This window comes from Carassius carassius, chromosome 25 (genome assembly GCF_963082965.1).
Source record: "Carassius carassius chromosome 25, fCarCar2.1, whole genome shotgun sequence".
In the NCBI taxonomy this organism is placed as follows: domain Eukaryota; kingdom Metazoa; phylum Chordata; class Actinopteri; order Cypriniformes; family Cyprinidae; genus Carassius; species Carassius carassius.
The window spans coordinates 26,240,478-26,254,939 of record NC_081779.1 but is presented as its reverse complement, the minus strand read 5'-3'; the positions used below and the strand labels follow the sequence as shown (position 1 = coordinate 26,254,939).

Sequence of the window (14,462 nt, the reverse complement as noted above, 5' to 3'; positions counted from 1 at the left end):
GAAACGAGAAAGCGAGTCCACGATACCAGGATGACATAATGAAAAAACTGTGCACAATTTTGAATAGAGTTTGAATATTTTATTAACTAAATAAATGCAAGACTTCGACCACGAAAAAACTGTTCCTGGTAAGTGTACCATGCCATCTTTAGTTACCCAGATGAGCCTGTGTTGTTAGTTTTTACTGGTTGTTATCGAGGAATAACATACCTCGGAATGTTGTGACAAATGAACAAATGAACAACTGAAGAAATTAAGTTTTTTTTTTTTTTTTTTTTTTTTTTTTTTTTTGTAGCAAAGTGGTTTGTTTCATGAATACTTACATGCTCTCTTCCTTCCCCTCTGGGGGCTGAACAGTCGCCACGGGTGGACAAAAAGATGGTGCGCATGAGGAAGGTCAGAGCTCGTTTCCGGACTGGTATCGCAGCATGATGACGATGCTATTGTACTCATCATCTCCTCACTGCCCATGTTTTACAACAAATAGATCATTTTATTATTGTTTTTTCATCTGCTTTGGCTGTTATCTTGCTTGCATTTGTATGAGTTTGGCTGTACCAACCAGCACTGTAGCTGCCAGATATGAACTGTACCTACTCCAGGCAGAGACAGTGAGTCAGTACAAACTGAGGTTTACGGAGTGAGGAAAGTGTTCATTATGAGTGAAGTACAATGAACTTTGCATTTTAAATTCTATTTCATTGTGGCATTTACTCTAGCATGCATTGTATTTTATATGAAAAAAAAAAAGATTTTTAGGAGAGAAACTGTGTTCTTCTGCTGCAAAGAGTTGCTCCAACTTTAAAACTGAGAACTGAAAAAAAAAATTAATAATAATTGTAGAAAATACTTTTACAAACATTTAAATCTAACTTTTGATTTATAAACCTTTAGAGAAGCAATTTTAAACTTCACATTTAATGTTTGTTCAAATCTTTAGATCTGTCAACAAAAACATATTGATAATGTATAACAGAACTGCAGAACTAAATCAATTATATGTTTGCCCTTTATATACACTACCAGTCAGAGGTTTGAACATACCTGTTTTCCTGAAAATTCCTCATCCTGGATGATCCCAGTAGTTTATATTTTGAAAAGAGGCAGGGGCCAAGCACCGAACCCTGTGGTACCCCTGTGGTTAGTTGATACCTCATGATCCCCTGAAGAATCAGCCTGTAAGGTAGGACTTAGGAGCCTCTCTGCACTTGTTTGTGATGCCCGAGTTGGAGAGGTTAGAAAATAGACAGTGTCAAAGGCAGCATACAAGTTCAACAAAATGAGGATGGATTATATACTGTACTTTCCACCAACAAAAGCTTTAGTCAAGGCTGTATCTGTTGAATGTCCACTTTGTAATCAAGTCAGGCAAGTCAAATCCTCACTGATTGCTGTCCAGCAGCTTGTTCTGTGCGAAGAAAGAAGAAAACATCTTGGTCAGGTTTTCGCAGTGAATTGGAGAAGAGAGACTAGTCTGCAGGTGGTTTGGTATTTAATGTTGGTTGCTAAAGTATGCTTGAATGTGTTGGGAAAAGTGCCAGTACGTAGTGATCCATTTAAGATGGATATGAGTGTGGGTTAAAGTGTAGGAGAGATGCCGTGTAAAAGATGGGATGGAATTGGATCAATGGGGCAGGTGGTAGGATGGTTGGAGAGGAGAACTTTAGAGACCTCTGCCTCCATGAGAGGAGAGTAGAGATTTGCATGCAAGTTGTGGGTGTTTGTTAGTTTGTTGGGTTGAGAATTGGCTGCTGCTGATTGTTACTGTATTTGTAAAAAATTGGCAAAGTTGTCAGCCATTAGGGACAATGTGGGAGGGAAGAGGTAAATGCCTCCTCAGTTTGCGAGTGTCAAAAGTATTGCCGATCTTGTCTGGTTTAATGCTTTTGTAGAGATAACATTGACAGAAAAAGAAGAGAGGAGAGCAAAGTGTCTCTTTTCTAATATGGATTAGCTCTCTAAAGATGTGCTTTCGCCTCACAGCACACACAGTATGTCATTCTCAAAACCATTTAAAACACCTTTCAAACAGACCTAGACTATACACAATTGTCTACATTTTTATACAGAACCATAAACTAGTACAAAACACACAATACATTCCATGTGTCTAAGACACTATCACTTGTATGTGGGGCCTGAGTTGGTACTAAAATTCAGATGAGCACAATAAAAGATTATTAACAAAACTGAAAATAGTACAATTTAATTTGAACTTATTACAGTGTTTTCCTAAACATACAGAACTGTTCCTAAACATACATTGACTGTATTAAATATATATAGTGAGATTTGATACACTACAAATGCACATTGAATACAATAAGCACACTTCTGTTTTTCACTAGATCAAAAGCTAAGACCACCAGAAATTAATATTCAGTAACATATGTCCAAACCTTTTACTGTTAATGTAGTTTTACATACTGAAGATAATCACAAAATGTAGAGCAAAGACACTAATATACAGCTTATAACAAGACAAGATTTACAGAGGTTGAGCCAGTGTTGCTGGGTGAGGATTCGGTTTTGATAACACAGCAAATACACAGTGTTTCATCAATAATGGGGAAGAGGAGCTTTATTTTAACTTGATCTCATTACAATTTTTATAACTTTGCCCAATGCACAATTACCCCTGACCTTGCAGTCGGCCCTGACTTCTGACCTCTCCACTCTGACTAGCTGCGGCTGCTGCGGTTCATCCAGATTTGATTTGTGTCCATCCCTCCATGTCCCCACACACTGGATGCAACTGCAGATCAAACTTAAAAAGTTATCCAAGAATCATTTCACGACTTTCTCTTCGTTCAAACACTGCCAACTCAATTTCTTTTCCTGTTCTTCACAGAAAAGAGCTAAGAAAATTGATGGTGAAACTATTTATATCAGACATAGCAATTTAATGTTGGAGGTTTGTATGGAAACTCTGGAAATGTCTTGTTTTTGCCACTGCATGTCTCACTGCATGAAATTCTGTTTCATCTTGTTTCTTTCTTCATTCTTCTCAATGCACTCTCTTTTGTGTTTTGTTTTGTTAGCTTAACCCTAAAGGCTTGGCATGCACTATTTACCTCACTAACTGTAATGCAAGTACTCACTTCTATTTATTCTCTGTTTGCTTAGCACTATTTTATTAAATATATGATTGGGAATTTAGTTTTTTGCTTCTTTTTTAATAAATGTGTTGTTGTTGTTTTTTTATAATTGAATGCAAAATTGAGCTGATCTAAACATGTAGCCTGTAGTTGGATCACATAAAAAAAAAACAAAAAAAAACCTTTTTACAACATGTTAGGCTCTTGAACGCCTTTTATTTAATTTTAACAGTAAACTCTGTGCCTGCTCTGTTCCAGCTTTCTTCTATAATATAATATTTCTAATGGGCTTTTCACACTTAAAATGAACCCTGAGTTATCTTTGTTCCCTGATCACATAGTTCATACTTTACCTTGAATTGTTAAATTAATCCAGAGAAGACAGATTTCACACTAGAATTAGCCTTGTGGTTTGGCCTACAAATTTTTGTCATGGCTAAACAGATCTATACTATCGATTGGACAAGTAAACTGTGTACAGAACTGTCCGCTTGTGAAATTGTCACCACATAAATCTGCTTACATACAAAAATAGTAATGATACTGTCTCTTATGTCTAGATGACCTGTTTTCTGTCACCATTTAACATTTTAATGGTTTCCTGTGACACTGAAACGAAACAGCAGCTGTACGAAGCATGGATATTTAATCAGGGAATTGTTTAATTTAAGATTGGTTTGTAATTGCTAAACTTCTTGCTGTAACATTCTACCTCATTGTTTCACACTGTCTGGCACCTCAGATTGGGGTTAGCACTATAAAATAGGTGCAGACCTGCTTCTGAACCAGGATTTCATGACTCAGGGTTTAAAGTGGCCAGATGTTTACCCAGGGTTAAACATACTGTGACAAGCCCATGACTACACTGAACTCTGTTGTTTAGCCAAATATATAATCATTTGCTGTACATTTAGCTCAGTAATGCATGTTTTTATTGTTTCATTTGTTATCAGATCACATGATTATAATATTACTGATTTGTAGTGTTACATATTATACAGTCTGTACAGTCTGTCCCAGTCATATATTTACATATACTGTAGTTACTACAAAGACTGTTTCCACTGTTGTGAGGTCTGATGAATCTGATAATGAGTCTGAAAACCAGATGGATTCTGTGATATAAACCCCTTCATACACCCAATGACCTCTGTATCTAACCATATATCACATAAAACTGTCTCCATCACATACACTATCATTATATTAAGTGTTAAACAGTGTTAATCATATGCTGCAGTGAATTATGACAGCATATGATTCATTAAGTGCACGAGTTTTGCATAGGTATAGACAAACTTGTGAAACAGCATGTGTAGAGATCAGAATCCAGTCATTTGACCCATGCCTGAACCCAAGCTTTGTTCACTCTGTAGCTTGAACAGTTTATCTAATCTTAAAACTGCTGAAGTGCTCACATGATTACCACCTCATCTATCTCCTCCTCTAATAACAAATGAGCATTTAGAAGAGTTCATTAATGATCTAAAATCCAAAATTCTGTCTTTTACTAACCATAGTGAGCTGCCTGACAGACTAGCTTTTTAAGTGAGCTCCAGCAAAAACATACTTACATCGATTCATATAGAGTTGATATTGGTTGATAAATATTGTTGTTAAACTACAGACACAATAATTTAATATATATATATATATATATATACAGTTTATATTATAGTCACGGAATGGTGTGGGAGAGAAGCACATAATGAGGGAGATGATGATACAAAGTCTTTAATAATCCACATAGGGGTAATCCATGGGGAGAAAGCAGAAACACACGTACACATCGAAGAGACCGAACAACCAAACACTGAACTGAATGCAACTTATATGGTGAACATTAATGAGGGTAATGACAAGACACAACATAATGACATATATGTATGTATGTATGTATGTGTGTGTCTATATATATATATATATATATATATATATATATACTGAATTGCCTTTTATTTTTTGTCTAGTTTGGCAGCTCACTAGAGTTTTGAACAGAACCATATTGTCTTAGTGCAATCCTTTTCATTTGCTATCAGTTTGCCACATAACAGGTTCAAACAACTAACCTGTAATGTAATGCAGTAATCTTTATAGCTTGTAACCGAAACATTGCTTAAAAGGATTAGGCCATGATGTGAGGAAACAGACAAACATCTTGTCTTTCTAGTGTCAGCTGTCTGTCTGAAAACAGGGCTGTAGATGATGAGGGCTGGTTTCTCATGAGAGTGTTTCATTCTTGCAGATCAGTTCTGCGGGGCACTAAGACACAGGTCTGGTTTATTTTCAAAATCTGTAGTTAAATTAATAAAGATTCACTGATATTTTAGACTCTCTCTCTCTCTCTCTCTCACAATCTGTCTGTGCACACGTGGATCATTTGTTTTGGGCAATCACAAAGCCTCCTCTCTGACATGAATACCGGTATTCAAAAAACCTCATCGTGTCTGAGCATAGCTGATTACCCAATGCCACTGAGCGGAGATATATATATATATAATACTTGCGGCCTGATTTTTCTCCCATCATATATATATAAATACAGGTAAAATGCAGATTTTTCTCCCATCATATATATATAAATACAGGTAAAATGCAGATTTTTCTCCCATCATATATATATAAATACAGGTAAAATGCAGTTAGAGAACTGTGAACGTGGAAAGGAGATATCTGTGTCTTTGTGGCCAGTGGGCAATCTGTAAAATGGCTTTGTGTGTGACATTCACTTGACTGTAAATAATGTAACTAAGGATGGGGATCACAGGAAATTTTCTGATTTTGGTTCCTTAACGATTCTGTTAAACTGCAACCTCTCAACCAACTCTAGATTGAATTTATTGACATTCAAGAATTGTTAATGGAACCAAATATCTTGAAATGAGTACAGTAAAAATACTAGATTTTCAACCTTAGATGTGATGCCCCTGAGATAGTTTGGAGTAAAACAGTGCCTTATGTCAGATCATCTTACTAATGAGATGTTTTCATTGGGTTATTTCCCTCTTAATTTCTGACCTTCATCTTCCTGTGTTCTTTCTTTTTTTTATCTCAATTTTGCTGTCGGTTCCCAAATTTCTCTTCTGCTATCCTCATTTTCTTTTTTTCTTTTGACCTTTTTGGTATGCGTTCTCTCTGCCTGGACCTCTCTTTCTCTCCCAGGATGTGGATAAGACACAGACAGAAATCATGCGACATCACACCAGTATCAGCGAGCTCAAACGAAGCTTCATGGAGTCAGTGCCCGAGTCGAGGCCCAACGAGTGGGACAAGCGTCTGTCCACCCACTCGCCCTTCCGCACTGCAAGCATCAACGGCCATAAACAGCCCGACGTGAGTACTGGGGTTAAAATTTATGTTTCACTGTTGGATTTAGAGCCTTTGTATGCTTTTATGTTGAAGATAAAGACTAACGTCTTGATGATAGATTGCTGGTTTTATGAAATGGAGGTAACTTTGCCCATCTATTGGTATTTAGTTGTGTAGTATGTGAACTGAAACAAAGTTTCATTGACGGGGTCTCATGTCAATACAATGGCCATTTTTGGGGAAGAGCTAATGATTGTTTTTTCCAAAGTTTGCCAATTTAGTTGCATAAAATCTTTAGATATTCAGAGTTTGTTGTGAGTAAATTAGATATCAACAAACAATGGGTATATTATGTTTACTTTTCTTTTCTGAGTTATCTCTGTTTTAAACATTTGGATGGATTTCAGTGCTGTTTTCAGTTATGTTTTCTTTATCTTTTCCTATTTAGTATTGTGGTATCATCAAAGTGTTTCTAAATTGCTGGCCTCTAAGTAATGAAACAAATACACACAAAGAGAAAAATAAAGTCACTTTTTATGTCAGTTAGCCTGTCTTTTCCTTTGTAAGTTTATAATTGTTTAATATTAATCATAAAATATTCTTCTGCGATGACCGACGAATTGGGATTTTGCCAGAGAGACCAATTCACTTCGAGTGTAACTAAATGAGTTAATGTACTGTACATTGGCATGCGGTATTTCACATCTGGCTGCCACACCCCGCAGTGAGGGTATAAAAGGCAGCAGGTGCACCGCATTAATTCATCCTTTTGCTTTTGTTACGAGTGATTGCAGAAAACGAGTGCGGGCTTACTGTACTGCAGTGGTGGTCATGGTCTCACGGGAAAAATATTGTCTTTGTGCAGACAGCCACACCAGAAGTGTGTGGTGGCCAGCCTCTCTGCATGCTTCAGTCAAGTCAAGTCACCTTTATTTATATAGCGCTTTAAACAAAATGCATTGCGTCAAAGCAGCTGAACAACATTCATTAGGAAAACAGTGTGTCAATAATGCAAATTGACAGTTAAAGGCAGTTCTTCATTGAATTCAGTGATGTCATCTCTGTTCAGTTTAAATAGTGTCTGTGCATTCATTTGCAATCAGGTCAACGATATCACTGTAAATGAAGTGACCCCAACTAAGCAAGCCAGAGGTGACAGTGGCAAGGAACCAAAACTCCATCGGTGACAGAATGGAGAAAAAAACCTTGGGAGAAACCAGGCTCAGTTGGGGGGCCAGTTCTCCTCTGACCAGACGAAACCAGTAGTTCAATTCCAGGCTGCAGCAAAGTCAGATTGTGCAGAAGAATCATCTGTTTCCTATGGTCTTGTCCTGGTGGTCGTCTGAGACAAGGTCTTTACAGGGGATCTTTATCTGGGGCTCTAGTTGTCCTGGTCTCTGCTGTCTTTCAGGGCAGTAGAGGTCCTTTTTAGGTGCTGATCCACCATCTGGTCTGGATACGTACTGGATCCGGGTGACTGCAGTGACCCTCTGATCTGGATACAGACTGTATCTCGTGGCTACAGTGAGCTCGGAATAAGAGAGAAACAGACTAATATTAGCGTAGATGCCATTCTTCTAATGATGTCTAATGTTCTAATGAATTCAGCACAAAAGAGCAATCTCTAAAAGAGCAACTTGCATGTTCTCTTTGTGGGGACATGTCCATCTCGGAGTTGCATAAAAAACTCAGTTATGTCAAACATGGCGGAGTCCCTCTGCCTCTGCTGCGATCCAGTCAGAGGTGATTTGAGGATCATGGTGAGGGCTTCCCCAGCGGGATTTCCTCACCCCTCAAGCACTTTGCAGCCAGTGGATTTTCCGATGGAGCATACTGGGCCCTCTGCTAGACAGAGTGCACTATCCGTATCCCTCGGTGTTCCCGCTGAAGATCAGATGTCGATCCTTTAATTTAAAGGCGAGCTTTCTCTCTATCCAGGGATGACGACCCGGCTGTGTTGCCCCCTTTGGGTGTGGTAGCGTTGTCCAAACCAGACACAGAGATGACGGAAGGGTCTTCTGCTTTCTCAGAGATGGGGCACCTTCTGGCACCCGCGTCTCGACCTGTGGAAACTCCACATGTGATCTCTGGATGGGAACCGGAGGTTCTAGGTGACCTACCACAGGAGGTCGCACTCACTGTCGTTTCAGTATGAGCTCCATCACAAGGCCTATGCTCTTAAGTGGAACCTGTTCGTCAATTGGTGTTCCATTCACCACAAGGACACCTGAAAATGTTCGATCAGAGCCATGCTTTCCTTCTTGCAGCAAGGTTTGGAGCGTAGGCTGTCGCCCTCCTCTCTTAAGGTTTACGTTGCTGTTATTTCCGCCCACCACAACCCAATAGAGGGGTCCCCCTTGTTCTGTAGTGTACATGCACTGCGACAGTATGTAGATAGAACTCAGAGCTTTAGGACCACAGAACAGCTCTTTGTCTGTTACGGAGGACAGCAGAAAGGGAAGGCTTTCTCCAAGCAGAGGATGGCCCACTGACTAGTGGATGCCATCACAGGTGTGCCTTGCCCACTCAGGCTGCATGCTAACTCCACTAGGGGTGTCACATCATCCTGGGCGCTGGCTTGTGGTGCCTTGCTAGCAGACATTTGTAGAGCTGCAGACTGGGCGACTCCTAACACATTCAGTAGGTCCTATAGCTTACGTGTCGAAACAGTTTCCTTCTGTGTTTTCACCACAAACAGATAGTGGCACCAAGAGGCCTGGCTCAGTGTTGGCTTGCGATGTCCTTAATGCTTAATTCTCCAGAGAGTTCACTGACCGGGCAAACCCTGTCAAGTCTTCCAGCTCTCCGGCGGCCAGATGTAGCAGAGCAACCGGCACCAGGCCTTTCAGCCAGTGAGCATGTTTACATGCGCACCAGTAAGCTGATAACTTACAAATAGCAGCTTATTAAAATAACCAGTTTCCCCGTTTACATGCATCAGTAACCTGACAATGCAAGTAAGCTGAGTTTACATGACTTCATTAATAAATCAAATTATTTCCCTGTGGTGACGTCAAAATATATGGTCTGAGGCTAGTGCCCATATGAGTGACCCTGTTGGGTATAGTTACTTTGGCCATGTTTCCCCTGGCAGATCACGTTCTGCCAGATCATGTTCTGCCACGTTCCGACTTCTATAGGGAAGTCGTGGCCTAATGGTTAGAGAGTCGGACTCCCAATCGAAAGGTTGTGAGTTCGAGTCCCGGGCCGGCAGGAATTGTGGGTGGGGGGAGTGCATGTACAGTTCTCTCTCCACCTTCAATACCACGACTTAGGTGCCCTTGAGCAAGGCATCGAACCCCCAACTGCTCCCCGGGCGCCGCAGCATAAATGGCTGCCCACTGCTCCGGGTGTGTGCTCACAGTGTGTGTGTGTGTTCACTGCTCTGTGTGTGTGCATTTCGAATGGGTTAAATGCAGAGCACAAATTCTGAGTATGGGTCACCATACTTGGCTGAATGTCACTTCACTTTCACTTTCACTTTTTCATATTTAAATGATGAAGCCTGAGCCATTGTGCAGTGGGGCCCTACAGGGTTACTCCACATGAATAAATGTCAATTAACACCCTCTGGGAGGAGGTGACTCCGCAAAAAGCTCCTTTTTCAGTTAGTTGCCAGAGCAACACTGAATTAACAAATAAAACAGTTTTTAATTTTTGCTAACAGTACCTAAAATGAATTGCAATAAACACACATTTTCTCAGTATGATGCAGCTTTCTAGTCATAGTCTGTTTATAGTAATGTGACAGGCAGTAAATTATACTAGCTCAGAACCTTACCCTTGGATCTGAATGTTTGCTCTGACAGCCTGTTAAAATCGTTCTGAAAGCTCAGCTTTCTTTCTTCTATGGAATACAAAGGAGAGGTGCTCTTTTGTGTATGTGCTGGGTGCTCTTTTTCATGCAATATTTCCCTCTAAGAAACAAAAGAAAGGATGCAACAATGCCAAGAAGCAGTCTATATGACATATGCAATACTCAATGTTGCTAATGTAGCATGTTATCTGAATAAGCAGTTCTTTTCTAAGCTTTCAGTATGTGTTTGTGTGTGGGCACATGTGCACACAGGTGAAGACGCCTCCTCTCCTACCCTTACACAGAGTAGCGGGGGGTATATCAGAGGTAAACATACTCTCATTTGGTCATTACTGCCAGGGCTGTCCAGCAACCACCCCTGAAAAGACTGGCGTTTCTTTATGTAGATAAAGAACTCTCACTCTCTCTGAATCTTCTCAATGCCTGTGGCTTTTATAGACCCACTGACCACACCCTCTCCCAAAGCCATGCCCCTTTACTACTGCTTCTGCTTTCTGAATGGCTACTGCTGGCTGTCCTCTGCTTTGACATGCTGATCGCATGCCTGGATTACAATACATAATGTCGCTGCATGAGTCTGTTAGTTCACTGAAAAACCAAATTAGGTATAAAAAAAGAAAGTGGTAAAAAAGCAAATAAGAAAAGCAAACATTAAAAAACTGACTCCTCCTCCTCTTCATTTCATTGTCTTTTCCCTCTTTTTTTCCTCTTGTTCCTGTCCTTCACTGCTTCTCTGTCCTTGTCTTCCCTTTGTTTACTCTCCACAATCTCTTCTCGCAAAGTCTTGTCCTGGATCACAGTCCATTCCTCCTCCACTTTTATCCATACCTCCATTTCGATCTCGATCCTCCTCCTCTCCACAAGCAGGAGTGTCTAGAAGCACCCAGAGAGGGGCCCCACGGCCTTCTTCTGCTGAGGCCTACTACATCATGTATCAGGGTGTACTCACACTAGGCACGGTTGCCATGAACCGGGCCTGATGCGATTGTCCCCCCTCCCCACTCCCCCTCTGGCCTGCACTCACATAGGAGGGTTTCAGCATTCGTGCCGGAGCACGCTTACGTCATTATGGTGCGCGACGGTTTCGGGATAAACAGGAAGAGCGGCGCTCTCTGAACACAATGGAGTCCATCGCTCTGTTTCTTTGTGGATAATTTTGTGTCGTTTGGTCCACGGTGGTCCACAGCCCTCTCACAGCCTGTTGTTAAACAGATGTGTCGCCTTAGTGGCGCGAAAATTTTCACGTAATCGTGCTGCTCGTATGAGGAGGTTTGTAAGGTACCAGCTGAGCTTTTGGAGCGTCGCAAAACCGTGACGCCACGCGTCCTGTTCCGTGCTCCAGCACGGTTAGCGCTCACACTGCATGCGAACCGCGCCCGAGTCCAACTGAACCGTGCTCTGGCCCACCTCTTCCAAGCGGGCCACGGCCGGCCAATCGAGCCGCGCCCGGGCACGGTGCGGAGCTCTCACACTAGTCAAACGAACCGCGCTTTGGTGGTCAAACGCACTCGGGCACGGTTCAAACTGGCTAGTGTGAGTACACCCTCAGTCTCAGACCTGAATGCACTAAACTGCCATATCACACACTCCTTTCAATTCAAAACATAAAGTTTGTACTCATTCTCTCAAATTCTCTCAATACAACGTGCACTTGTATTTAAGATTTCACTTTTGAACAAAACTGTGTCTTTTATGTTTATCAATAGTTTTTAAAAGCACATGTCCAGTGCTGAACATCTCTGTTAACACTAGAGATGGAAATTGTAAGGAATGGAAAGAATTTGGTTTTGATTCCATCTAAAAATTATTGGGAGTGAAAATGTCCATGGCTGATTTACTGACAATGCACAAATTAAAGAACACAGACACAGCCAGATCATTAATGACCAACACAATCTACCAAGAGCAGCACAATTTACCATCTGCTTAAAGACGTGCTTTTTTGGAGCATTAATTAATGCTGCAAATTACAGTAATCTGTTGAATGCAAACATTAGTAAATCTCATTGCATGAATATTTTAATAATCTCCTCCCATAAATTTCACATTCAATAAGGTCAGATGCAAAAATAACTGTATCCAAGCCTTTTCAGTGCTAATTCTTAACTGTGCGTCTTTAGTCAATCCTGACAGTACTATTTTAACACCAAAAGACAGTTTGTGCTCCCAAAAGCATCCTTAGCCAACTAAGGTTGTGAGTTCCTACGTTAGCAACATAGTTCAACAATTCTGTTGTTTAGCTATAGATTCAATCAGTAACTGCTCTCGACCTGTGGTTAGAAGCATAGATAGTATGACATGGAAATAGATCTTGAGCAAAATAAGCAAGACTGTAACGTGTAATCTGTAACTTTCCGTCCATATAGATTTTAGTTAGTCAAGAGAATTAAAGCACAATTTTTAAAGATTGTATGTAATGTACACATGTACATACAGTAATTGCTCTAGTACCCCACAAACCCCTGAGTATGATGTAAGAGGGAATCTGCGACTGGATAAAACATAGCTAAATAAAGAAAAACTATGGAGAACAAAAATACCGAAGTAGTCCTCAGATGCCATGTTCATTATTTACAACAATAATCTGATATTAATTTGAAAAAGGAACAAATAAAATGGACAACAGATAGTAGACAGTTACTAGGTTAATTTTTTCAATGATGGCATGGTAATTAAGCACAGTCACACCGTTGTATGGGAAATGCACCCCTTACCGATTCAGTTAATCAGTCATGAGTTAAGAACCAGTTCATAAGAGTCATTTGTCCATAAATCAGATACGGGTTGTGCTGTCTGTTTTTGCGATCGGTCAGTGAGAACAGCAAAATCTTTTATCATATTCGATTCAGACCACAAACTCGCTACTAGAAAAATGTATTTGGCTTTGGTGCTGCAGATTGACTCAGATTGACTCGGTTTCACTGTTTTGTATTGAAACTATAATTGGTGTTCAAGAACTGAACAGAAATGAACGTTGTGAAAAACATTAACAATTTAACCAATTCTAAACGTTAGTTATTCTTTGCGGAAGTAGTTAACTCTGATCTAGCCAATGACCGAGTCTAGTTCTGTGACAGACACATCCACTGATCTGATCCTCTGAGGATTTCGCTTAGTGACCCGTCTCACCCAAACCCTGGCGGTTTTTATGGTGTTGTTCTGTCACTGACGGATAATTGCACTGCCAAAACAATGTATGATGCCAATCTTAATGCAAATCCGGTGTCCACCAATGCCATAAAAACCCTCAAGGCCTTTGCTTCAATCCATCTGGCCCGCTTAAACCACTCTGGCATCCTCTAAGCTCAGATCCTGAGCCCGGACCCTTCATACCTACCCAGAAATCTCTACTACCCCTCATCAATCTCTCCCTATGTCTCTCCCCACTCCACATGTCTGTTCATTGTTCTGTGTCTCTCTTGGTGTCCTGTTGTTGCCCTGCACAGAGATGGCACATCGAGGCGACAGCAGGTAAGGGTCAGGTGGGCACCCGTGCCAGGAGGCCCGCCGCTGCTGCAGCATATGGAGGAGGATGACGATGATGATGATGTTTTTGATGAAGAAAAAGACACTGAGGCTCAGGGACATGCCGTGTCCACAGAGGAAGAGGCACGTTTTTGCCAGCAGTACCCAGTGGTACTGCACCACCCCCATGTCTCCTTCCTGTTGAGCAGCCTGCTGGTCTTGACGCTGATGATGTGGTGGCTTGTTTTTATTTGAGGGACAGTGAAAGAAACGAAATAGATATCAGGGAGACAGCAGCCACTCTCAGACTAATCTTATTTGGATTATAAGACAATAAGGAGGGAGAGAGGATGAGGTCCTTCCTGTTTTTCTATTTATTTCCTCTGGGACTCTTAATGATTTCACCATTTCACATTGGATGTTGATGGACAGCTAATAGTTTTAAACAGTTTACATCCTGTGACACAAAAACCCTGGATGCAAAAGCACTATGTTGTCTTAATAGGACATAATGATTTATCAAAGCCAACACATTCAAAATAAAACATCTGCTCTGACTAAGGTCCATTCCATGATAAAGACAATCCAAGGTACAATCAATAAATTGTAAAAATAGTGAAATAGTTTCAGGTGTACATAAAAGTCTATTCATTTCAAGTTCCAAGCTCAAATGTCTGAAACTCCCTAATGTTGCTTTATTGTGCACTCTGAAACCATATCCACTGCAAATCTAATTTTCTTAATTATGTTCTTTTCACGGTCATCTATAAGCA

General features: G+C 40.6%; 1 protein-coding gene across 8 annotated transcripts in view; it reads left to right on the top strand.

The window, feature by feature from the left end:
- The window catches only part of epb41a (erythrocyte membrane protein band 4.1a), a 90,699-nt gene that overhangs the window by 59,703 nt on the left and 16,534 nt on the right, over nucleotides 1-14,462 (top strand). For 4 of the 8 annotated variants that reach the window (XM_059510030.1, XM_059510025.1, XM_059510027.1 and 1 more), the window contains exons 14-16: nucleotides 358-396; nucleotides 2,852-2,914; nucleotides 6,261-6,431. In XM_059510030.1, coding sequence (XP_059366013.1) covers nucleotides 358-396; nucleotides 2,852-2,914; nucleotides 6,261-6,431 — 273 coding nt within the window. Of the gene's footprint in view, nucleotides 1-357; nucleotides 397-2,851; nucleotides 2,915-3,041; nucleotides 3,156-6,260; nucleotides 6,432-14,462 lie in introns of those variants that run through there. The other 4 variants (XM_059510028.1, XM_059510026.1, XM_059510029.1 and 1 more) reach the window with 4 other exon arrangements.